The sequence below is a fragment of the Alosa sapidissima genome, chromosome 4, assembly GCF_018492685.1.
Source record: "Alosa sapidissima isolate fAloSap1 chromosome 4, fAloSap1.pri, whole genome shotgun sequence".
Lineage (NCBI taxonomy): Eukaryota > Metazoa > Chordata > Actinopteri > Clupeiformes > Clupeidae > Alosa > Alosa sapidissima.
Window position 1 is genome coordinate 5,680,225 of NC_055960.1, and position 23,806 is coordinate 5,704,030.

The window sequence follows — 23,806 nt, forward strand, 5'->3', positions numbered from 1 at the left end:
ATGTTTTTGTACTCTCTGTTTACAAAAGCTAATATCACAATGTATATATCAATAAGCAACAGAGAGTCACTCTTATCAACACACACTAGAACATCGACGTGAATTCCCCCTGCGAACATAAACCATGCTGCAGATATCATTCCATCGCTGCTTCGGTCTACCCAAACACCCCCCTCCCTCTGCCGGCTTTGCTTGTATTACTCTGTGAGGTGACCTGGCTTCTCCTGTCTGACTGTTTCAGGATGTTTGGCTTCGTGGCGAAGCGCACAAGCAGCTCGTCAGAGAATGTGTGCCACCTGTTCGCCGAGTTGGACCCGGAGCAACCTGCTACAGCCATCGTCAACTTTATCAACAAAATCATGCTGGGGCCGCAGCTCAGGAGATAGCAGTAGGAGAGGGAGGGAGAGAGAGGGAGAGAGACAGAGAAAACTCTGTTTCTGTACCCAGGAAGCTGACAAGAATGAAGAGAAACGATTCAGTTAGGATTCAACGAGGAAAGTGCAAAGCTAAGGCGATTCCTTACAATGGAGAGGAATGGTTAATGAAAGAGGGGAGAGAGTGAAATACAGACATACAGCTGTGATGCTGCAGTAATGTAGATGTTTCCGTACACTCAGTCTCACAGAAGACCAAATGTGACTCAAACTGTGCGTTACCTTTTCATTATTTTGAACTGTATTTTTTATTATGGAAAGAGAAGGAACAATCATGAGTATACACTAGATAGTCCCAAAGTCCCAAGCCCAGGTGACACAGCAGATTCCTGTTTTTTCTCTTTTGGTCCAAAATGATTGAAAATAATCAAAACTGAGAAGAAATGGTCCTCGTTACGGTCCACACCCTAGTGGTGAAAGGCTTGTTTAGCCTCTGACTGTTGTACCCAGGTCGTGGCTTAGTCATAATGACTAATATTTTCCAAAGTTCTTCAGTTAAAGGAGCAGTCTGCTATTGTAATCCCATACACGTTTTGTTGAGGGATTGCTTATCATAACCCTCAAGCAAACTGGTGTTTGTACTCTAGTTCTGGCTCTTGCTTGAAGTCTTGAACAACTCCAGGTAATCAATACAGTGCTTCATTATCAGAGAAGGGAGGGGTGCAATTTGATTGGCTGTTAGCTCAAAATATGAACAGCCTTTTATAAAACCAGAATCTGAATCACAGGTGAATTTAATAACCATTACATTAATTTTACATTTACAGTTCTTATTTATGTTCGTAGGTCAACCTGTCCTACTATCCATTTTCCAGTAATGAAATGAAATACTAGGCCATTTTCTTGTTTAGAAGCACACAAGTGTTATTTTGGGCTGAGCACAACAGAGAGGTGGAGATGATCCTGCTTATGTCTGGTGGAATGTGACTGTATCAGTCAGGAGTATTGCTGTTTCATCCTGAATGTTTAAGTAAGTGATTTTAGATTTCAGTTTGGTATGAAAATACGAATGTTTTTTTTTTTGTCATGGAAGGTGAACCATTTTAAAAGGAGGGTAAAGCTCATGGAAATGGCTATCTTTGCTGCACAGATGCTGAGTTAACATGACACCCTCTCAGGTATCTAAAACTATTAAGGAGTTACCATTGCCCTCAAGATTTTATAAATGTGTTTTAATGTTGTTTAAAATATTTACACAATGTGTGTGTGTTTGATCATTGAACCCTAATACGGCACTGTCTTTTGGAAACTGCCTGTAGTAAGATGTTCTAAACAAGGGGAAATTATACCATTCGCTGTGTTTTATAGAGTAATTTTAGTAAGTGGGTCACACAACACTGAAATAAATGCAGTTCCAGCTTCCACTTTGAAAGAAGTACAATTCCAGCTTCCACATTGAAATAAAAAAACAAGGGTCACTGGAAAGACCAAGGTTCTTGCTGCAGGTTGCATTTTCAAACCATGTGTTTGTATACTGCCAAAGCTCTTTAGGTTGCCATTTTATATTTAATTTGTTGTAGGATACAGCTGAGCATTTTGTATAAGAGTCCATGAATTGTTTTGCCATCTTTATACCTTACAGAAGTAATATATTTTCACCATCTGCAAGTATTTTTGAAGTTCCAGTGAAAATGAAATGTACATGCTATTTTTGAATGAAATGCATTAAAGAAAATAAAGTTGTTTCCATGAATCATGTTTCCTCTGCTGCATTTATTGTCATATAGACCTAGTAGACCTACCAGCTGTAGGCTTGCTGTCCATAGCCTATGCTACATATAACATTTTCAGAGGATTTGCCTATATGTAGTAAATCCCCCAAACCAGAATCAACAGGCCTGCACATAATTTGTGGCACTAGTAATTTGCTATCTAACTATTCACATGGGCTGCACTTACTTCCCTAGCCCCATATTGTGACAGTGATCACGTAGGCTATTAGCAACATCATTTGTTCTTCATAGGTTTTCAGCCATTCGAATTGGCTGTAATGATAACGCTTTGAATTGAGCTACACTTCAAAAGGACGAGGTCCCACCGAGATTTGAACTCGGATCGCTGGATTCAAAGTCCAGAGTGCTAACCATTACACCATGGGACCATAGCGACTGTCCGGGGAAGCTAACTCAAAATAAAAGCAAATGTAGCTTGACCTACTTTCATATGACGTTACATTTCGCCACATAGCTTACTGACTTAGTTTCGACAAATTAATACACCAAGCAACTCGATCCTCATGCAACATTAACTGACTATACTATCACCATAACCTTAACGTTACCCTTTTCAAAAAACGAGCTAGCACAGTAGGGCCTCTAAACTATGCATATGTGCATCGTGTGGGTTGTGGCTGACTATACTATCACCATAACCTTAACGTTACCCTTTTCAAAAAACGAGCTAGCACAGTAGGGCCTCTAAACTATGCATATGTGCATCGTGTGGGTTGTGGTAGGCAGGCTGCCTACATAGTGATGAAGGAAATAGTTAGCATAGTAGCCTACTTTTGTTATCATCAAAGAACGCATGTTGAACTGTGGCGACAAGTTATCGAATCGGCAGAGGGCGATGTGCCTCTTCAGCGAGTGGAATGAGCAGGCCGTCGTCGTATTCATGTTCCATTCATAGTTTTTTACTGCAGCTACCGACAAATCGAAGTGAAGCTATTTAATGGTGGGTTTTGCCTTATGAAGTTGTAGGCTACGCTACGATGTTGATGTGTCGCCTCCAACAATAATACTACTAAAACTACCCAAGTCGCAATTTTCATAAAATAGGCCTACTTTTTTTCGGTCATCGATTTTGCCTAAAACCTCTGTCAATTTGATGATAGATGACCTATGTTGTTTCAAGGCTAGCTATGCCATAGCCTATGTAGATTTGTCGGAATGAGACGAACATTCACTGGGAATTAGTCATGTTTTAAAAACGTTTTTTTGGCTAGGCCAAATGTGGATTAGGCAAGGCCTATTGTAAAACATGCAGACCCCCAAGAAACTGCAAAGATTTAGCTATTTTTTGTGTCATACCAGGATATACATTTAATGACATATTTTAAGATTATGTAGCTTAATAATAATAATAATAATAATAATAATAATAATATGAAGTAGATATAAGGATAGTCGGTGTGTGCTAACCTATGCATGAAATGTTATATTTGTATAGGAGAAGGAGACGCTTCTGCAACACCTTGTTAAATTTTTTGAAGAAAATGTACAAACTGAATCTTTCACAAACCTCAGTATTTTTAGCCTCCTCTGCAAACACTCTCCAGGTCAAAGAATCCCAATAATGTCAACCAGCAAGGGTCAAATGTAAATAGAACAGCAGTGTGTGTGTGTGTGTGCCATGCCAGTATATTTTGGATATGATATATTTTAGCACACCATGATGGATAGACTATATGACAGTGCTGTACTGAAAAGCTCCCAAGTGACATGTTTTCCCCTGATATGCATAAAAGCAAATGGAAATTGGACATAAGAGCCTGAGAGGGAAAAAACATGTCATAGATCTTAATGGTTTCTAATACCAGCCTACTTAAACTTACTACTTTCTAACCCTATTACTTCACCCTATTCTTGCACTGCTATCGTTTTTTATATTACTTTGTCTACATTATTCTCTTATATGTCCATATTATTTTATGCTGGTCTCTAGACATATTCTTGCACTGTTGCTGTAAGGGTCCTGTCGTGTTTTGTTTTCCCTGTTTAGTGTTTTCCTTCATGTCTGCTCCTCTTGTTTACTTCCTGTGTCCAGGGGCCTATTGCACAAAACTAGGATACGGGATTAAGCCGGGATATCTTGGTTATCCTGGCTCAATTTATCCGTGATCCAGTTGCACAAAAGCGGGATGGGGGCAGCAGGATATGTTATGGTATAAATCACCATGGCGATTTATTCTGTGGAGCTAGCCTGCTCCAGACCAGTGGGGTATACTACGAAGCACGTTAGACATATCTAGGCTATGTAGACATATCGAGGCTTGACAAAGCCTTGACTCAGGGGTATACGTTAAGTGATGCTACGATTGCAGTTATGTGATATATTTGTCAAACTAGGCTTTCAGCTCAGGTCTGTGCACGTTCTCGGTATTGGGATGACGTTGGCCAATCGTGAAACGTGGAGACGCACAAGACCGCCTCTATTAAAAAACAATTACTTCCGCATTCATGAGCGATAGCTTAATCTACACTGCGGTCATTTTTTGTGTCTAACCTATAACATCAAATAAATCAATTGTCATCAGTTGTTGTATGGTATGCACGTCCATAGGTGGATATTTGCACGCACAGCACTATTAAAGCACATTCGAGATCCAAAATGTTAGTAGAGGCGGAGCTCCACCTGTAAAATATATGACAGAATCCTACACGTGAGAACTTCGTTTTTAAGACAATTGATTGGTCAGTGTGCGGTAGATTACACGATTTGAGCTATATTTTAGCACATAACCTCCTCCCGACCAGGTTTGGTTGACAGCATAAGATACCATGGTGATATAGCGACACTAAAACAGATCCACTTTCGTTTCACAGCATAGCCTGGCTTTGAGCGCAACATACCTCGCTAACCCACTAATCGAGATTCATAGTACACCCCACAGGCTAAGTTCCAGGATCTATTTAATCTCATCCCTTATCTCAGTCAGCAGTCACCACAAACGGAAACCAATAGTTATTCCACTGCCCACTACACATTGTTATCACATATACCTAGACCCACTGTCATTATTTAAACATTTGTGATCATTAATTAACTTTTACATACTCGCCATTCCCGACCTGTCATGCGACAACGTGACGTCACGGGAGTCCCTAACCATTTCACGCGTGGTGGTCACGGAACTACTTGCAATATTCTCCTTAACAGAGGTGTTGCTGTTGTGAGAAGGCTATCTACCTACTTCACACCGTAGAAGAAGCAATGAAGCCGCTCTAGTTGCCATGGTGAATCAGTGAATCTGTGATCGGTGGCGGGGTCTATTTGAGGGAGCTGTGAGCGCGCACTTATCCAGGATAGGTTTCACCTGGCTTGATGAATCCGTGTCTGCTCATCCTGGCTTGCTCGTTGTGCAACCAATTAAGCCTGTACACACTTGTTTTGGATTTATTGAGCGCAGCTTAGTAACTTATCCCGGATGTCTTAATTCTGGTTTTGTGCAACAGTGGGGTATACTACGAATCTCGATTAGTGGGTTAACGAGGTATGTTGCGCTCAAAGCCAGGGTATGCTGTGACACGAAAGTGGATCTGTTTTGGTGTCGCTATATCACCATGGTATCTTATGCTGTCAACCAAACCTGGTCGGGAGGAGGTTATGTGCTAAATTATAGCTCAAATCGTGTATTCTACCGCCCACTGACCAATCAATTGTCTTAAAAACGAAGTTCTCACGTGTAGGATTCTGTCATATATCTTACAGGTGGAGCTCCGCCTCTACTAACATTTTGGATCTCGAATGTGCTTTAATAGTGCTGTGCGTGCAAATATCCCACTATGGACGTGCATACTAACAACAACTGATGACAATTGATTTATTTGATGTTATAGGTTAGACACAAAAAATTACCGTAGATTACACTGTCGCTCATAAATGCGGAAGTAATTGTTTTTTACTATAGGCGGTCTTGTGCGTCTCCACGTTTCAGGATTGGCCAACGTCATCCCAACACCGAGAACGCGCACAGATCTGAGCTGAAAGCCTAGTTTGACAAATATATCACATAACTGCTATCGTAGTATCACTTAACGTATACCCCTGAGTCAAGGCTTTGTCAAGCCTCGATATGTCTACATAGCCTAGATATGTCTAACGTGCTTCGTAGTATACCCCACAGGCCCCTGAGGGGTATTTCACAAAGGCAGAATTAAGACATCCAAGATAAGTGATAAAGCAAGGTTTGACATAGCGTTGTCTGGTCATCCTAGCTCAACTCGTTTCACTAATGCCAATCCAGGATGAGTAGGAGCAAAGTCCTTTTAGGCAAGTCCCTCCACTCGGCGGCCATATACCAACGTTTTATGGGCACTCATCGGGCACAGTCTTTGGGTCGAACTGCGCGTGCGCAAGGCTTCACGACACCAATCTTGCTCCAGTGGCGAGATCACAACACATGATTGGCACGATGTCTTCACAACACACCATATGATTGGCTCAATGTATTCACATGTCGACGTTTTGCCGAGGAAGGGGTGGGATATGTGTAGACAACGGCCATATTGGCGTGACAAACTAGCCCCATGCATTTCTATGGAGGATTTTTTGAGTGCTGTGTCTCCACATTAGAAAGTCTCTGGTAGGAGCGACTATGTCAAGCCAGGTGTATGTAATTCAGTATGTGTGCGCGTTCTCGTTTCTGCTCCAAAGTGCCCACGGTTGGAATAAAAAAGACGCGGAAAATAGCGTCATTCACACAAAGTGAACAACCGCTTTTGATATAGACTAACAATGAAGTAAAGTTATCCTTTTTAGAATGGGGAATCATGGCTATTTCTGTAAAACAGCAAAAGTAGGCGTGGTAGACCAACTGAATGCAAATTTACCCACGTGTGAGTGCTTCCTTGTCTCGGCACACAACATCATTAAGAAAGCACTTGCCATTGCAAAGAATGCACATAGTATGATTTACCTTAATATTATAGTTGAAAATACCTTCGAAAACTTGCCCCTCCACTTCCAATCAACTACAGTAGGCTATTCATCAAACGTCTATCAAAATAAGCAAACAATAAGTACCTAGGCCTATGTTAATAATTATAAGGTTATCACAATTAAAATAATAACTATATGGTAGTAGTAGGCAGACAATCTGTTTTGTTTTGCGAGCAAATACATTTGGCAAATTGTTTATAAATGGAATAAAGCTCCTTAAAAAGGAGCACGGAGGTCTGATGTGAATGACAGCTAGCTGAACCAATAAGACAACATAATTACCATTAGAATTAACTTAGCTTGGCCGTTAGCCTGGTCGGGACCAGGGGCCTGTTGCACAAAAGCAGAATTAAGACATCCGGGATAAGTTACTGAGCTGCGCTCAATGAATCCAAAACAAGAGTGTACAGGCTTAATTGGTTGCACAACGAGCAAGCCAGGATGAGCAGACACGGATTCATCAAGCCAGGTGAAACCTATCCTGGATAAGTGCGCGCTCACGGCTCCCTCAAATAGACCCCGCCACCGATCACAGATTCACTGATTCACCATGGCAACTAGAGCGGCTTCATTGCTTCTTCTACGGTGTGAAGTAGGTAGATAGCCTTCTCACAACAGCAACAAACAGCAACACCTCTGTTAAGGAGAATATTGCAACTAGTTCCGCGACCACCACGTGTGAAATGGTTACGGCACTCCCGTGACATCACATTGTCGCATGACAGGTTGGGAATGGCGAGTATGTAAAAGTTAATTAATGATCACAAACGTTTAAATAATGACAGTGGGTCTAGGTATATGTGATAACAATGTGTAGTGGGCAGTGGAATAACTATTGATTTCCGTTTGTGGTGACTGCTGACTGAGATAAGGGATGAGATTAAATAGATCCTGGAACTTAGCCTGGTCTGGAGCAGGCTAGCTCCACAGAATAAATCGCCATGGTGATTTATACCATAACATATCCTGCTGCCCCCTATCCCGCTTTTGTGCAACTGGATCACAGATCAATTGAGCCAGGATAACCAAGATATCCCGGCTTAATCCCTTATCCTAGTTTTGTGCAATAGGCCCCAGGCTAGGTGCAGAGAATAAATCCCCATGGTAATTTATGTGCCATCTCTTTTGTGAAACCAAGTCAAGGCTAAATTCATCCAGGATAAATCCCAGCTTAATCCCTTATCTAGGTTTTGTGAAATACCCCTCTGTTCCATGTGTTTTTGTTTGTTTTGCCATGTGTTTCTGTTCCCTGTGCCCGTGTCTCCGCCCCTGCACCTGATCCGTGTTAGTCTGTTAATTATGGTTTCCACCGGTCTCTTGTTTTACCTTGTTCATTGTCCACCTGTGCCCTGTTACCCCTGTGTATTTAAACCCTCTGTCTCCCCTCAGTCTTTGTCGGTTATTAGTCAACGTGTGTTGTGTTACACAAGGGTTGTTTAATTGGAAAGAAAGATGCTTGTAACTCTTAAGATTGCCTTGCCGTACTTTGCCCTGCGTTTGGGTCAAGCCCTTGCAACCGTGACAGAATAACCGACCCACAAACATGGAAGAAGGCAAGTTTTTTTTTTTTAATTTTAATTTTGACTTGCCACTGCACCTAATGCCCTGGGAGCTGTTCTGGGAGGATGAAGAGGAGGGGGAAACCACTGAGGACGACTGGTCCTCTGAGGAGGATGGACCAGGTCCCCAACGCCCTGGGCCTGCAGTTCTTCCGGTAGCTCCAGCTCCAGTCCCGATTCCAGCTCGCTCTCCAGCCCCGAGTGAGGCTCCTGTGCCGGCTCCTGATCGTGCTCTGACTTAAACCCTCTGTCTCCCCTCAGTCTTCGTCAGTTATTAGTCAACGTGTGTTGTTACACAAGGTTTGTTTAGTTGGAAATAAAGATTCTTGTAACTCTAAGATTGCCTTGCTGTACTTTGCCCTGTGTTTGGGTCAAGCCCTTGCAACCGTGACAGTTGCACTGTTGGACTTACTTATTTGCACCATCACCATGACACTCGCTCTCATAGAGCACCTTACCATGCATACAGAACCACAGGCTCAGTCCCTGCCCTATGAGCGAGCAAGCGCCTCATGCTTATCCATCCTTAATCACAGTGGATATTTGATTTAGTATTTAGATTTTTTTTTTTTTTTTTATCTTCTGTCTTTTGTTCAGTGTTTCTTATATTTATATACTTATATTACTTTTTCTACTGTAAGTGCATGTTATGTGTGATGTCTATGCTACTGAGACCTTGAATTTACCCTTGGTGATCAGTAAAGTATCTACAGAGATGGCAGAAGTACTCACTTCCCGTACTCAAGTAGAAGTACAAATATTTGTGTTAAATACTCTGGAAAAAGTAGAAGTACTGATTTAACTTCTTTACTCAAGTAAAAGTAACAAAGTACAGGCTTGGAAATTTACTTAAAATAAAAGTAGTCTTGTGAATGACAACCATTATGCAACGGTAGCCTACCTGGACCACACAAATGTTACTAGTGCAAGAGTGCCAGTCTCTCTTTTTAAATCTTCCCATAATCTGTTGGGCCATTTCTAGGTTTCCCCCCCAACATTGCACTGCCTACTTCAGAGGGCAGTGTGTTCTTTTGACCTACCATCAAATGCTGGACATCTTTAGAAAGCTAAGATCCTGTAGTTTCTTAGGAAGCACTGGCACAGAGTTACAGAGCCTAGAATATTGTTTTTTCTTTCTGCCAGATAACAAGCATCTCTGAACTGACCACATTTCAGCCCTCTAGGTCACTTCATATGATTTTAGAAACACACCTGAGTCTTAGCACCAGGTCTTGCGAAGCTGTGTGCAAAAATAGATCAATATAGAATGAAAAATGAGTACTTTAGACCATTATTTGCCAAGGTATGCTCATGCGTTTTGTAATGCCCTATGGAAACTCCCGATAGGACTTTTTGTTACCCAAAATGCATACTGACAATAAAAGTATGCATTTCTGAGGTTTCTTGCAGATTATTTGGATTGTATGTCAGGTTCTGATAGAATGACTACACAAAATGGAATAATTACACGCGAATGCCGCCCAAAAATCTGTCGAGTCATCTTGTAGTGGTGCGTCAAGTGCAACTATATATATATATATATATAACTATATATATGAGGACGTGAAAAATAATAACGGTAACTCTACTGAATTTATTTGAAACTAAAGTAACGAGCCAGTTTTGTAAAATGTAAGGAGTAGAAAGTACCAATATTCGTGTTAAAATGTAAGGAATAAAACTATCTATCTATCTCTAAATGCAAAGGTCAGTTTGCTTCTGAATAGTTCATTTATTTATCATTTTTTATTGATTTGTTTAGTAAGTTATTATGAAACAAATATTACATGAAAATTACTGGAAATGAAAGATGATGATCAGATAAATTAAACTTCAACAAGGGATACTAGTGCAAAGTGCAGATCAATATCATTCAGACAGTCATTTGTTATTATTATTTCACAATGTGTAGTTTAAAACTTTGATATAGGCCTATGAATATGAATTCTCGGGGACACAAACAAAATGGAAATGTCAGTAAAAGAGTGTTACCAAGAAACAGCCTTGTGACTACCTAAAAAACATGTTGTTTAAACCTAATGCACAGACAAGAGCCAGGGAGGTAATGAAACACCAGTGTAACAAGTGAGCTGAAGCATGAGAGAGAAGGAATGGGAGCTTGTTCCTGAGAGCAAAGCAAGGGGCTTTGGGTGTTGCATAACAGCAGGCCTGAGCTGGAGGGGGCAGCGGTTACTATAGATCACAACAGCAAACTTAAACAGTCAAAGTCCACACAATCCAGGCCTCCTCTCTCTCTTTGCACCCAGTAACTCACTCACTCACCTACTCTCCCACTCACTCATATTATCATCATCCTCATAGTGCAATACACAGTTTTTTGCAGATATTTTTGCATCACTTTATTGCCCTTTAGATCTACATAAAGCATGATGTGTGACTTTCAAATTGCTTAACAAAGCTTTCAGGCTCAGGGATGGATTACTGATCGGGCATACTGGGCCCAGGCCCAGGGGGCCCTGAAGTTCAAGCCTCTGCGTGAAGTCACTACTATATTCTCAACCCCTGATATCGGCCCCTCAAATAACACAGATCACACTATGTGTGATAATCATGCTTTGTGATTGCCATCTTTTTTTCACAGCAAGATGCCTTAAATCTGTTGATGGTTATGTCATTTCTCAATTTCAACTCAATTTTCAATTTCTTTCCACAAAACTCGCCAGATATCATAATTTAAGCGGTTATTTTTCAAAATCATGTCCCGGGACCCCCCTACCATTGCTGTGTTACTACTTCCTCAGGTGGGCGGGGGGGGGGGGGTTAGGCTTTTTAAGTTAGGCTTTTTTTCACCAATCTGCAAAAACATTTCTTACCAATAGCTTTTTTTCCTATGTGTTTCTATAGCTGTCTAGTTTGGACATTTGGACATTTTCACTTAGGGGTGTACTCATTTTTGTTGCCAGCAGTTTTAGACATTAATGGCCGTGTGTTGAGTTATTTTGAGGGGACAATAATTATGCATTGTTAAACAAGCATACACTCACTACTTTACAATGTAACAAAGTGTAATTTCTTCAGTGTTGTCCCATGAAAAGATATAATAGAATATTTACAAAAATATTAACTCAGTTTTGTCCTCATGAGTTCTACATTTTGTTGCTCACCGTCCACCCTCCGCAGTGGACTCTCTCTCGCTTTCACACACACACACACACACACACAAAGAAAAGCAGAAAAGAACAGATCTCAGCTTGTCAAGTTTTGTTTGCGTGTAACACACTGGTACTAATCACAGATAGTTTTGTCTCAATATGGTGTGTGTGAGAAAGGACATTTTGCATGTGTGTGTAGGCTATGTATGTGTGTGTGTGTGTGTGTGTGTGTGTGTGTGTGCGTGTGTGTGTGTGTGTGTGTGTGCGTGTGTGTGTGTGTGTGTGTGAGACTGAGAGAGAGAGAGAGAGAGAGAAAGACAGAGAGAAAGACTGTATCAGTGAAGGTGTTTAGTGGGTGTGGCTGGTTGTGAATGTGTTTCTGAGAGTCAATGTGCATAAATGTGGGGGTGTGTGTGTGTGTTTGTGTGTGTGTGTGTGTGTGTGTGTGTGTGTGTGTGTGTGTGTGTTGTGTGTGTGTGTGTGTGTGAGAGAGAGAGAGAGAGAAAGAGGGAGAGAAAGAGAAAAAGGAGTGTACAACATGGAGGGTGGACAGTGAGCAACGTGTAAAACTCATGAGGACATAACTATCAAGCCTTAGAAACTGCCTCCGACTACAGGAGCTGCAGCACAGCACTCTCTGCAGGCATATCTCCAGACCAGAGATTGGCTACTGCTACAAAGTCCGTCACTAGATGTCCTTGAGTGTGGATAGAAACAAGGAGAACATGGTTAAGCACTAGTCCCTACACCAGATCCCATTGCACCGGACTACCTTCTGAAGTTTGTCACAGGTAAAAAGCAAGGAGTCAAGTGTAATTCTGTCTGGTCATGGTAACTCTTGCCAGAACATCAACCAGCCAGATGATAACAGGAGTGAAGGAGTGCAGGGGAGTTGAGGGATGAGGTTTGTTAAATCTTAAATTGATTAAGGAAGTTTTGTTTTGTAATTGTTCAATGATTTTTTATGGACTTGGAGTCATTCTTACTCAAAACTAATGGCTGGGATAGATTCAGCACCCCTAAAAACCCCTGGTTAGACATCTCAAAAGCTATTGGTAAAAAAAATGTTTTCAATATTTTCGCCAAACCCCAAACATGATGGGCTCTCCAGGCGTTTCCCCGAGAATTTGGCCGTGGATATTGGGAGGTGTTACTAGACACCTATTAACCTGACCCTAGCCAGATGAATTTCGTTCCGCTTAGCTCCGCCTAGCTTCACTCACATCCATCTGGGACCTCTTCCATTGAGAGTGATTTCTGCAACCGACTTTATGGTTCAGCCAATCAGGACGCAGGGTGGGAGTTTCATAGATGTGACGTAGTGGAGAAGCGACCGTGAGACTATTATCAGCGTCACGGGTTGGCTTCGATGTGAGTGGTTGAAGTAGCACGTCAATAGATGACGGACAAGTGGCTTATTCAATCATATGCAAGCATTTTTTGATTAGGCCCAGCCTTCTGAAACACCATTCCAATGGATCGGTTCCAGATGGATGAGTGGAGCTAGGCGGAGCGAAATTCATCTGGCTAGGGTCAGGTTAGACACCTATAGGAGCACATAAAAAAAGTTATTGGTAGACATTTTTTTGCATATTGGCGAAAAAAATGCCTAACTTTCCCTAACTAATATAACAATATCAAAAGGATGTTCTACTAAGGAGTATGGGAAAGTGAGATGGCTTGGGATAAGATGGAAGACTGATGCTTTAGCAGGACCAAGAGCTTAGTCTAATCAAGTAACATGTAGTTAAGAAGTATTATACATTTGGAAACATTTGTTATGTAATCATATTGTGAAATGTCTAAATGTACTGAATTCTGGGGGAGAACTAAAACTAGTTGTTTTAAAGTACAAATTACACAGTCATTTTATCAACAGAACAGCAACCCCTCGATCACCAAAACTCTTTTGATGGCCTCTATTGACAGAATTACTTAAGTGCTTTTGGCAAAATGGATCAAACTGTTTGATTCAATTAGCTGATTAAAGGGTTGGCATCTCTTTGAATGAGTGAATTATGATCACATCATAATTCCCCAGCAGGGAAATTCGCTTTTAAAAATCATTTGACAATGCTGAGTCCCTTTCCTCACCAAAATTCTGTGTTCTCAAGGATCCATTTAAGTATTTACATTAGGCTTATAACATAAGCATTTAACATTAGTGTTAAGATGTCCTAGCTCTTTTCACTATCAACAACAGCATGGCAAATGAGTTAGGCCTAAAAACAGTTAATGTGGGTTTAAATGAGACAGAGTCCTCATCGACATAGGGCCCACATTATTGTTGTTGCCAAATAATTCAGGGGAGATCTTAAACTGGAATTTGATTTTTGAGATACATTAAAAAAATCACTTAGTAATTAATACCCTGGCTACCACAACATTTAGTTCAGTTTTTTTTTTCAATCACTCACAAAGCATATGGCCTATTACTGAAATAAAATAATCTGTTTTATTTCATTTTAATGTACATCATCTGAATGAGAAGGCATTTGGATGTTGCACTTCATATTCAGCATCATGGAAGATTATTTTGACATAAAGACTTTGAGATAAAATCTTGAAATAATAATTTCGAAAGACATTTTGTCGTTGTAGTCATATATATTTCAAATTATATCAATGATATTGTGCATGCTCAATACCGCATGCATGGTGGGATGACAAAGCATCTTAAAGCATAACACACAACACAGCTCCAAAGTTCTATAAGGATAACTTTAACAAAACCCATGTGAAAACTTTTGGTAACACTGATAGCTGCTTGATTTTCTCAGTGTTCTTGCAAAGGCTTATGGAAACACAATGATGGTGGCACTAAGGCATCCCATGTGATCATTTGCCTTCTTGATTCAGTGCAGGTGCTTCACATTCATCTGAAATGATTCTGTTGGAGTATATATATTTTAAGTGTTTGCCTTTATTTTGATAGGATAAAGACTGACAGGAAATGAGTGGGAGAGAGAAATAACCTGGATCAAACTTAAACCTGGATATCCATGGGTACTTGAACCCAATATGGTATTGGCACTGCCAGTTACACCACAGCAAACCCACTATTTTTTTTACAATGTATAGGCTACACTTACATGCTATCAGACAAAATGAATGCATCAGATCAATGGAATGTTCCATTGAAATGACTATTTTAACATAATAAGGTTGTGTTTAATTGAAAACTGGACTGCTTTATGTAATTGTAATGTAATATGGTTTGATAAATTAGACAGCCGTGACTTTCCTTTCTTAACAGCAAATCTCATTTTACTATTGTGAGCATAAACTAGATGTACCGCATAGCGGTACAAAATATGACCGCCGCTCAGTCCTGGACATCCGTTCCGCGAAAATAAATCACACTTCAATTTGTCTCCATATTTTACTCCATCCCCCACTCTTGAAACTTTTGTGTATGCTTGTTTGGCATGCCTGAGTGTGTGTGTGCGGCTGCACAGAAAGTAGCCTACTGGTGCTGAAAAGGTGAATAGATTGTAGAATAGCCAAAGAAGATGTAGCATTGTTATAAAACCTTTAACATCTCTAAGCAATCACAAGTAGGGCAGTTCATCACAGTTCATCCATTGCAACTGGATTGATGAAAGGTCACTTACACCTGTAGGCTACATTGTATTTGGGAAAAGCAAAAGGTATCAGCATAATGTTATTTATTTATTTATTTTATTTATTATGTATTTATAAACAAAAACATCTCTGTCAGTTCCATGCCGTTTTCAACAGCTATCAAAAACAAAGGTCATTTTTGGATGGATGGATGTTTCTTCTTCTACATAAGATTTTAGTCATCTTTAGTTCATGTAATACTTTATTGTCAATGCACAAATTAAGTAACAGTAGTCTGAAACGTTATTGTTAATGCACAAATTAAGTAACAGTCGTCTGAAACGAAATGCTGTTTTACATCTAACCAGTGGTGCAAATAACTGACATGTCCAAATGGGCCTTGATGAAATGCGTCGCTAGACAGTTCATACACATTTTAACGGGCCAAAGTTGAAGAGCTATTGTCCGTTATTGTTCGTGCAAATATAGGCTGATTCATGTTCCCTTGCATTGTGTAACTGAGGTCCATGGCTAGTCTGGCTTTCATCAGACCAAGCTCAATCTTTTAAGAAATCAAAAAATAAATAGCGGGCAGATCAGGCTGGGTTCACCCAGCCTAGTCCATAGGCAGCCGATATTGTTTAATTTTTCGATTGAGATATACACGCTCTGGCTATTCTAAATGCAAAAATGCATCAGGGAGTTATGACAAAACGGTAACTAACAAACTAGATCCTAATAGAAAGCTGTTAGCTTCCCTAAGCTACAGGTAGGATTATAAGGTAGGCCTATTGACAACATAAATTGTCAATAGGCTATGCTGGCGACACAAATAAAATCTCCTTTGGAAACCAATGGCTTACGCCTTACAGTATCAAGCGGACTTAAACTGCCATATCGTGGCGAATGTTGTAATAACATTCACGCAGCTCCATTAGTCAAGGAAAGCGCGAATGAAGTAGCCACTTCTAAATGGGACCCACTACACAGTAGCTTAAGGTGTGTTGCTAAAGCAGCCATAATGAAATGAAGGTGTCATTGTTTGGATACTTCACACACACGTGCTTTTTAATTTCACAGACGACAACTGCCAAGCTGGAATCAAAGCACATCGATTCCCCTCTCACACCCTGCACGCACTTAAAACAAAATAAACAGGCGTCTCAGTCTCACGCATGTATAGGCAAAACTGTATCAGACCGGTGTAACGTTGGTAAATCTTCCATTGCACAGAATGATTTTGTAGCACATGCAATAAATGACAGTCGAAAGATACAAACAGTGCTGCTATCAATTTGCTTGGTATAACCGCATTTATAGTTTTATACAAATGCAATCAATCAAATGGGCCTCCATCACTCAACCAACGCTAACGGTAACATTACCTAGGTCCTTATTGATATTACAAGATTAACGTACCTGCAGTAAAAACCAAGCATGTCCGATAAACATCCTCAGATTTATTTCGGCTTCAAGAAGAAATGGGAATTACACTTCATGTGAACATCGTCCTATCCTTATTAGATGTTCGCTTCGGTAAATTACAGTCCTTGTAGGAAGCGTCCATTGTTCTTCCAACCCACTTTTAACTTCCAACAAAATTACGTCTCACTGCAACGATGCGCCATCTAGTGGACAAACGACTACTTATCGCCAATACTGAAAATGCAGCCATGATGATGATGATGAATATTTATTTTGGCTTTCTTTTAATCCTACTGAATTTGTAATTATGTATCGGCCGTTCTAATACCGATAGTATGTGGGTGCCTGTGTGTGTGCATGTGTACATGTGTGCACCGCCATTTACAGGCCAATGAGTGTACAGTCACTAAATGTACACATAACCTAATTTTTTTAGACCCCCCCATGGATGAAATTCTACGAAACTTGGCATACCCCCAGAGAATGCCAGGTCAATCATACACATAAAATTTGGTGCAGTTCTGAACATCTTAACTGAAGATAGGGGCGATTAAAGCAGAATAATATTGCATTTTCATTTTTTACCGGGGGGATGGGGACGAAATGAAATTTTTGCGTAAAAGTCTAGTGGGGCTACATACCCACCAAATTTCATGTACCCCGGTGGTTCGGTGTCCCGGGTATCAATGACCAAAAATTCAGGAAGTAGATGACGGGAAAAATTCTTGAATTGTGTGCATGTGTGTGTGCATGTACAAGTTTATGTTTATGTGTGTGGGTGTGTGTGTGTGTGTGTGTGTATGTGCGTGCTTGTGTGTTTGCCTGCGTATGTGTGTTTGTGCATGTGCATGCATGCGTACATATGTCTACTGTGTGAGTATGTGTCATACGTATGATTACTGTAAATGTATGTGTATGCGTGTGTATCTGTTTATGCACATGTGTGCACATGGAATGGGTTAACATGACCCCTGGAGGCAAACATACGGAAAAAATTGGTCATCCTAGGCCCTACAGTTCTCAAGATATTCACAGAGAACTGTGTCTGCCCTACCCTCCTTTCGGGGGTCCAGTCCAGCGGGGGTGCTACAGATCAAAACGAAAAATGACGGTTCCATGCTATCCATGTGGGGGTACATGCCCACCAAGTTTTGTGTACCCCGGTCTTTCAGTGTCCCGGGAATCCTTGTTGGTGTACGTCACTAAATGTACACATAAATTATTTTATTGTAAGGCCCCCCATGAACGAAAGTACACAAAACTTGGCATGCATTCGGAGGGTGTCATAATGATCCTACACTTTTAATTTTGTGCAGTTTTGACCTTGTCAGCCAGAGATATTGTGATGAAAACACCAAATTTTTTGCTTTTTAATTTTTAACTAGGTGGCGCTATACATGAAATAAGTGGTAATGGGATGGGTTAACATGCCCCCTTAAGACCAACATACATAAAAAAGGTGGACCTCCTAGGCCCTACGGTTCTCGAGATATTCACAGAAAACTGTCTCCGGCCACCTACAGGCCAGTTGGTGTATAGTAACATAAATTAATTTATTGTGTGGCCCCCCATGAACGGAATTCCACAAAACTTGGCGTGCATACAGAGGGTCTCATAATGATCCTACACTTCCAATTTCGTGCAGTTTTGACTATGTTAGGTCACAGATACCTTCAATTACAACACCTCATTTTTACTTTTTTGTGTTTAACTAGGTGGCGCTATACATGAAATGAGTGGTTATGGAATGGGTTGACATGGCCCCTTGAGATCAACATACAAAAAAAAAAAGGTCCTCCTAAACCCCTACGGTTTTCGAGATATTCACAGAAAACTGTGTCTGCCCTACCCTCCTTTCGGGGGGTCCAGTCCAGCGGGGGGGCTACAGATCAAAACGAAAAACGATGGTTCCATGCTATCCATGTGGGGTTACATGCCCACCAAGTTTCGTGTACCCCAGTCTTTCAGTGTCCCGGGAATCATTGACGGAAATTTGGGCATGCGAAAAAGAAAAAAAAAAGAAAAAAGAAAAAAAAAAAAAAAATCTGACTAAACCTATATGACCGCCGCTTCGCTGCGCGGCGGTCATAATAAATCAGAACACAATATTCTGGAGACAGAAATCAGTGTTAGATGCCCTGAACTTGCTACGGCCTTTTGTATGAGGTCTGCATCCTATTAGTCAAATTTCATCTTCCCTTCCCTTAACCTTTCAGATTCACATTATATTTGTGCATTGTATTTTAGGCCAAGCAGGCATATTTGTTTTCTTTCACTTTTAATGTTTGAGCAACATTGTTTTATTTTTTCTTGACAATGGCTTCTTGGTTTTAATGTTTTCCTATTTAAACAATTTAATTCTCTTTTGACAACAAACTGTTAATGTTTGATTCATATCTCAAAGCATTTTGGGTTTATGTTGGTTAGGTCCTCTTTGTTTATGAGCTTGTGGTAAAGCAGACACGCAGCTCCATTTTGCTCATGTGATGAGATTATTCATGCTTGTATAATGACAGGAATCAGTTTCAGGTTAGTCTAAGCATTGTCATGGTCCTGAACGGTACCGAACACTGATACCACTGACACAGAAGTGCTCTCGTTTTAAAAACATGTCAATAAAGTCATGTGTGTCTGGGGGAGGGGTGCTGAGAGATGGAGATAGGCCATTCCCACCCACACTGACTTTTACTATGTAATGGTGTCATGTGAATGGGAATGATGGGAATAAGGAATAAGATTAATTAGGAATAAGGTGGACAAGGGGGTGGGGATAGTCTTAAAGTTTGCAAAAATGTTGAAAAGATTTGAACCCTTTAGAGTGTGCACAGTGTAAATAGACAACATATAGACAACCCATGAAGTGTGTCTTTTTTCTTTACTGTATATACTGACATTTCCATTAGCACCAGTTCCTTTCACATGGATTCATGATGGAACTTGTGAGATAACTCAAAATACATGCATTTTTATGGTGAAATTAAGGACTATTGAGGACATCATGATAGTGTGAACAACCATCAAACAGTATTTGAACTACTTGCCAAAACTGTACTCAGCAGCATCACAAACCTCAGGACATTATTGTTTAGGCTTAAATGGGGTGCCATTAACAAGAAACTAAAGTTTTATGTCAATCAGTGGTCAATTGTATCAGTTATATTGACAATGACATTAATTTAGTAGCAGAGAATGAGTAAACCTATTTTAGATTTTCACTGATCTGGCCACAAATAATGCATGCAAAACTGGCAAGTGACTTGAGAAAGCTCTCACGCTTACTGCTGTCTTTTGCTGATAGGATACATTAGCGGTGCCACTGACATTATGCTGTTAAAGTGTTTCTTAAATGTACTGCATGGTTTAGCTGTTGTGGACCACAAAACTATGATACGCAAGGGCAGCAAGCAAGTCGGAACATGTGCCCTTCACACAATGATAATGAATTTGAAGATGATACCAAGACTGTTGCCTAAAGTGTCAAGTTCCAGTATACTGTTGCTTTAATATGTCAAAACCCCTTGTTATGCTGAAGCTATAATCATAGATTATTTAAAAAAAAAACTCATGTGCTTTTACATAGTGTAATAATGTTCACACATAATTAAAAAATATATATTGCCAGATTGAAGTGCAGGCCTATAAGATGAAGCTCAATGGAAGTCAACACAAACAAAAAGAAGATCGATGATTCTCTTCATAAAAATTGCTTTTATTTGCTCAAGTATACATGTTAATGTTATGCAAATGTTTTACCTTAATAGCTTCAGAGTCATTTTAATGGTAACTAACTTGTAATAAACTTCACACTCCCCCGACTCAGAGAATTGCCTTACAGCAAGTCAGGCAGGGAGAAGGGTGTGCAAACCATGAATTTTGTTTAAAATATAAATACTCCAAAACTGTAGAGGGAGTAAAGAAAAAAAACTGCACTGCAGACTACCTTTACAAACAACACCATTCCTTTGACATGATGGTACCACAGTTGATTGCATAGGTTCAAATAAACTATAGTATAAAGTTAGCAATTTAAAATCAACAACTTAATATTACATCTTTTACAGTGAAAGAGAGTATGAAATTGTTTCTAGCTTGCCATGGTATGCTGCACTGAATGCATCAGTAATGTAAATATCCGCAGCAGCTCTCCTCTCTCTCTCGGTCTGTTTTTGATTTCAAAAAATGCCCCAGCATACCTCCACTGTACCCTAAATGTGGCCTCTTGTACGTCTAGACAGACAATGGCCTTCATGTTCCAGAGAGTGGAGTGTTGGGAAAGAGTGTGGAGGATACAGGATGCATGGGGGCCTCACTCCTTCTCACTTTGTTGTAGTTGAAACTATATCCTTATCCCTTCATTTTAGTTCAGTTGTACTGGCATCTAAGGGGCTTTAGTAGATATCTTAAACAAAAATGTTGAAAAAGAGGTTAATAACCGACTAATAACAAAGTCATTATTTTAAAACAAATGTATTTTTCTCTCTCTTTCCCACAAACCCAGGAAGCTCTTTCCCCACATCTTTTTCTTTTCCACCCCCTCCTGCTGTCACTTCCCCGATTGCTCTGTATCCCGACCTTGGCTTGACCCCACCCTACACACGCAGGCATGCACACTATACATGTATACCCCTCCCCCATCTCCAGCTCAACAACCCATTTACCCAAAGCATCACTGTAAGATAAAGCATAGATCTATATGCAACCTGTAATTCAAGCAAATATAGGTTAATTTACCTACCTGCATTTTCAGTTAGGCTTCAAAACTGAAGTGATTGAAGACATCTTAGGTTTTCCTTCTTTTTGTCTTAAAATAGGCTAGCCTATCAAGGAGGTAGACCTTGATTAGAAAACCTATTATAGAATTCGATAGGCTTCACCCTCCATAAAGCCCACGATTTCCTACAAAATACTGAAAAGAATATTCAACTCAAGCAGCTATTTATAATCCATGAAAACTGTGACACAGATCTCTATTTGTAAAATGTAATGTCAGGCCATGGTACTAAAACGATTCAGGCGGTATAAATATTGGTCCTGATGAAAGGCATTGTGAAAATATGCAGTGTGCACCACACCCCCCGTGATTGCGGCATGATGCTTTAAAGCTCACGCGGACAGAGTTGTTTACCTCTTCGCTGCTCCTGACGTCATGACACACCCCTGGTTTGTGCTTGTGTGTGTGTGTGTCTTTGTGTGAGTATGTGTGCGTAAGAGAATGAAAGTGTAACTGCGTGTGTGTGTCCGTGGATATGTGTTTTCGTGGGGAGGGGAGATTTCCCCAAAGCGAGTAACGAGCATTGGAATTGACCAAGCACAGAACGCGTGTCGTTCGATGTTGCACCAACCGAAACAGCAGACTCGCGCAGACGGTGACTTTGATCTGTGATTGGAGGAAAAACACACCATTCTAACCAGCTTCGAGGCGTGGCTTGCCAAAGTGATCTCTAGCTATTTAGGGTCAAGTTGAACATTTTTTTCCATCTCTGCAAGCGGGTTTGTAAAGTTTGCATTAGTACGACGCAGAGGTCGGTAGAAATTACGCGACGAAAAAAGATATAGAATTAGTTGGACTGGCTATTGTTATCAAAGCTGCAAACGCCACGAATCCCGAGCTTGCTAGGCTCGAGGGGGCTTTCACGAAGAACAGGGGCAACTTGCTAGCGACATAACCGTTTAGCCAGACAAAATCAGCTAACGTTAGCTAATCCCTTCGCTAGCTAACGAATCCCAACGTGGGAGTGCTAGTGGTCTGAAGCGGAGCAAACACCTCCATCTGCGGATCAGGCTCAGGCTGGTGAGTCAGTGGGCGTGTTTTGTTCGTGTCTCTTGCGTGTTGTTAGCGACCAAGCTGGCTAACTAACTTCTTGGCATAAAATGTCCGCGATTTACTAGCGAGCGGTTGGGTTATTTTGCCTACAAGCGAAAGAGGGTCCGATTGGTGTTTATCGGGAAAGTTATTTTCAGGTGAGAAAACTGCGCGTCTTTTGCTAATTCGCTTCCATCAATAATGTGTACGCTAACAGCAACTCAAATCACAACAGCTAACGTTAGACTATGTTAGGTAACCTGCGTAAGTGACTGCGCTTTTGTCAGTTTGGACTGGACTCGGCTTTTAAAAGAGGAATCATGGAGCTAGCACTGACGTGGTACAACTAACTAATGCCAGTACATAAAATAACATCCAGAATACATTGGAAATGTGACAACCAGCAGCACCGTATTCAACCCTTTGAAGTATTTCTGCGTATCCATTTTATTTTTAGATAGCAGTCAGCGCAGATCTTGGCAAGTTACACAACGTGGAAAACTTCGTAGCTGCTGGTGCACACCTTTGAGTCGCGGGCAAGACGGCTACTACTTTTCCACCGGGTCTAAACGACGGGCATGAAACAGTATAAGGTAAGACGTTGCTTTTTCTCTTCTGGTTATTTGTTAAAATAGCTACGCACACGAGTAAAATACCTCAGTTGTGCATATGATCATACCCATGTGACATATTTTATCGTTTGGAAACATTCCGCCTCACTTTGCGAATGTTCCCGTCATAAGTTAGGCCCAATATTCAGGAACATTATCGATAATGTTACTAACTTAGCTGTCGCTGTACACCGGAACGTTAGCGTTATTTTTCAGCGTTAACAAGGACACAAATGTTGTTCTTTTTCAACATTTGTCTTACACGTCAATTACTATGTATTAACTAAACGTGCGTAATAACATTGTCTTTACCATGAATTGTAAATGCATATTTCACCACATGACCCTCACATAATGTGTATGCTAACGTTAGTTATCAAAACTCTTCATAACGTTGACGTTAGCATATAGCTAACTTTGTCTCCGGTATCAGGATCTGTCTTCTGTTTATGTTTGTCTCAACTAAACGAACCTTTTATCAATACAAGAACAACAACCTTATTATAGAAATGATAATAAGAATGCATTAATCCCCGTATATAGACGAATGTATTTAATTGTTTGTCAAAATGCACGGCGAGACAGAATGTCTAAGTTTTGTTGAGATCAATTGGCGTGTTGAAACAGACTTGCTCAT

At 40.5% G+C, this 23,806-nt stretch overlaps 2 protein-coding genes and 1 non-coding gene across 10 annotated transcripts in view; 2 read left to right on the top strand and 1 right to left on the bottom strand.

The window, feature by feature from the left end:
* Window positions 1-2,127, top strand: part of LOC121707367 (tensin-2-like) — a 31,059-nt gene extending 28,932 nt beyond the window's left edge. For all 6 annotated transcript variants that reach the window (XM_042089873.1, XM_042089874.1, XM_042089875.1 and 3 more), the window contains one exon: window positions 242-2,127. In XM_042089873.1, coding sequence (XP_041945807.1) covers window positions 242-386 — 145 coding nt within the window. In that variant the 3' untranslated portion in view covers window positions 387-2,127. The remainder of the gene's footprint in view (window positions 1-241) is intronic.
* A 336-nt stretch (window positions 2,128-2,463) lies between these two features.
* On the bottom strand, window positions 2,464-2,535 carry trnaq-uug. The gene has a single exon. It is a non-coding gene; the product is annotated as a tRNA-Gln (tRNA).
* Window positions 2,536-22,016: 19,481 nt separating this feature from the next.
* LOC121707193 (vitamin D3 receptor B) overlaps window positions 22,017-23,806 on the top strand; it is a 47,233-nt gene continuing 45,443 nt past the window's right edge. Inside the window, exons 1-3 of one of the 3 annotated variants that reach the window (XM_042089557.1) lie at window positions 22,017-22,716; window positions 22,814-22,898; window positions 23,016-23,151. The gene's annotated coding sequence lies outside the window, so the exon portion shown is untranslated. The remainder of the gene's footprint in view (window positions 22,717-22,813; window positions 22,899-23,015; window positions 23,152-23,806) is intronic. The other 2 variants (XM_042089555.1, XM_042089556.1) reach the window with 2 other exon arrangements.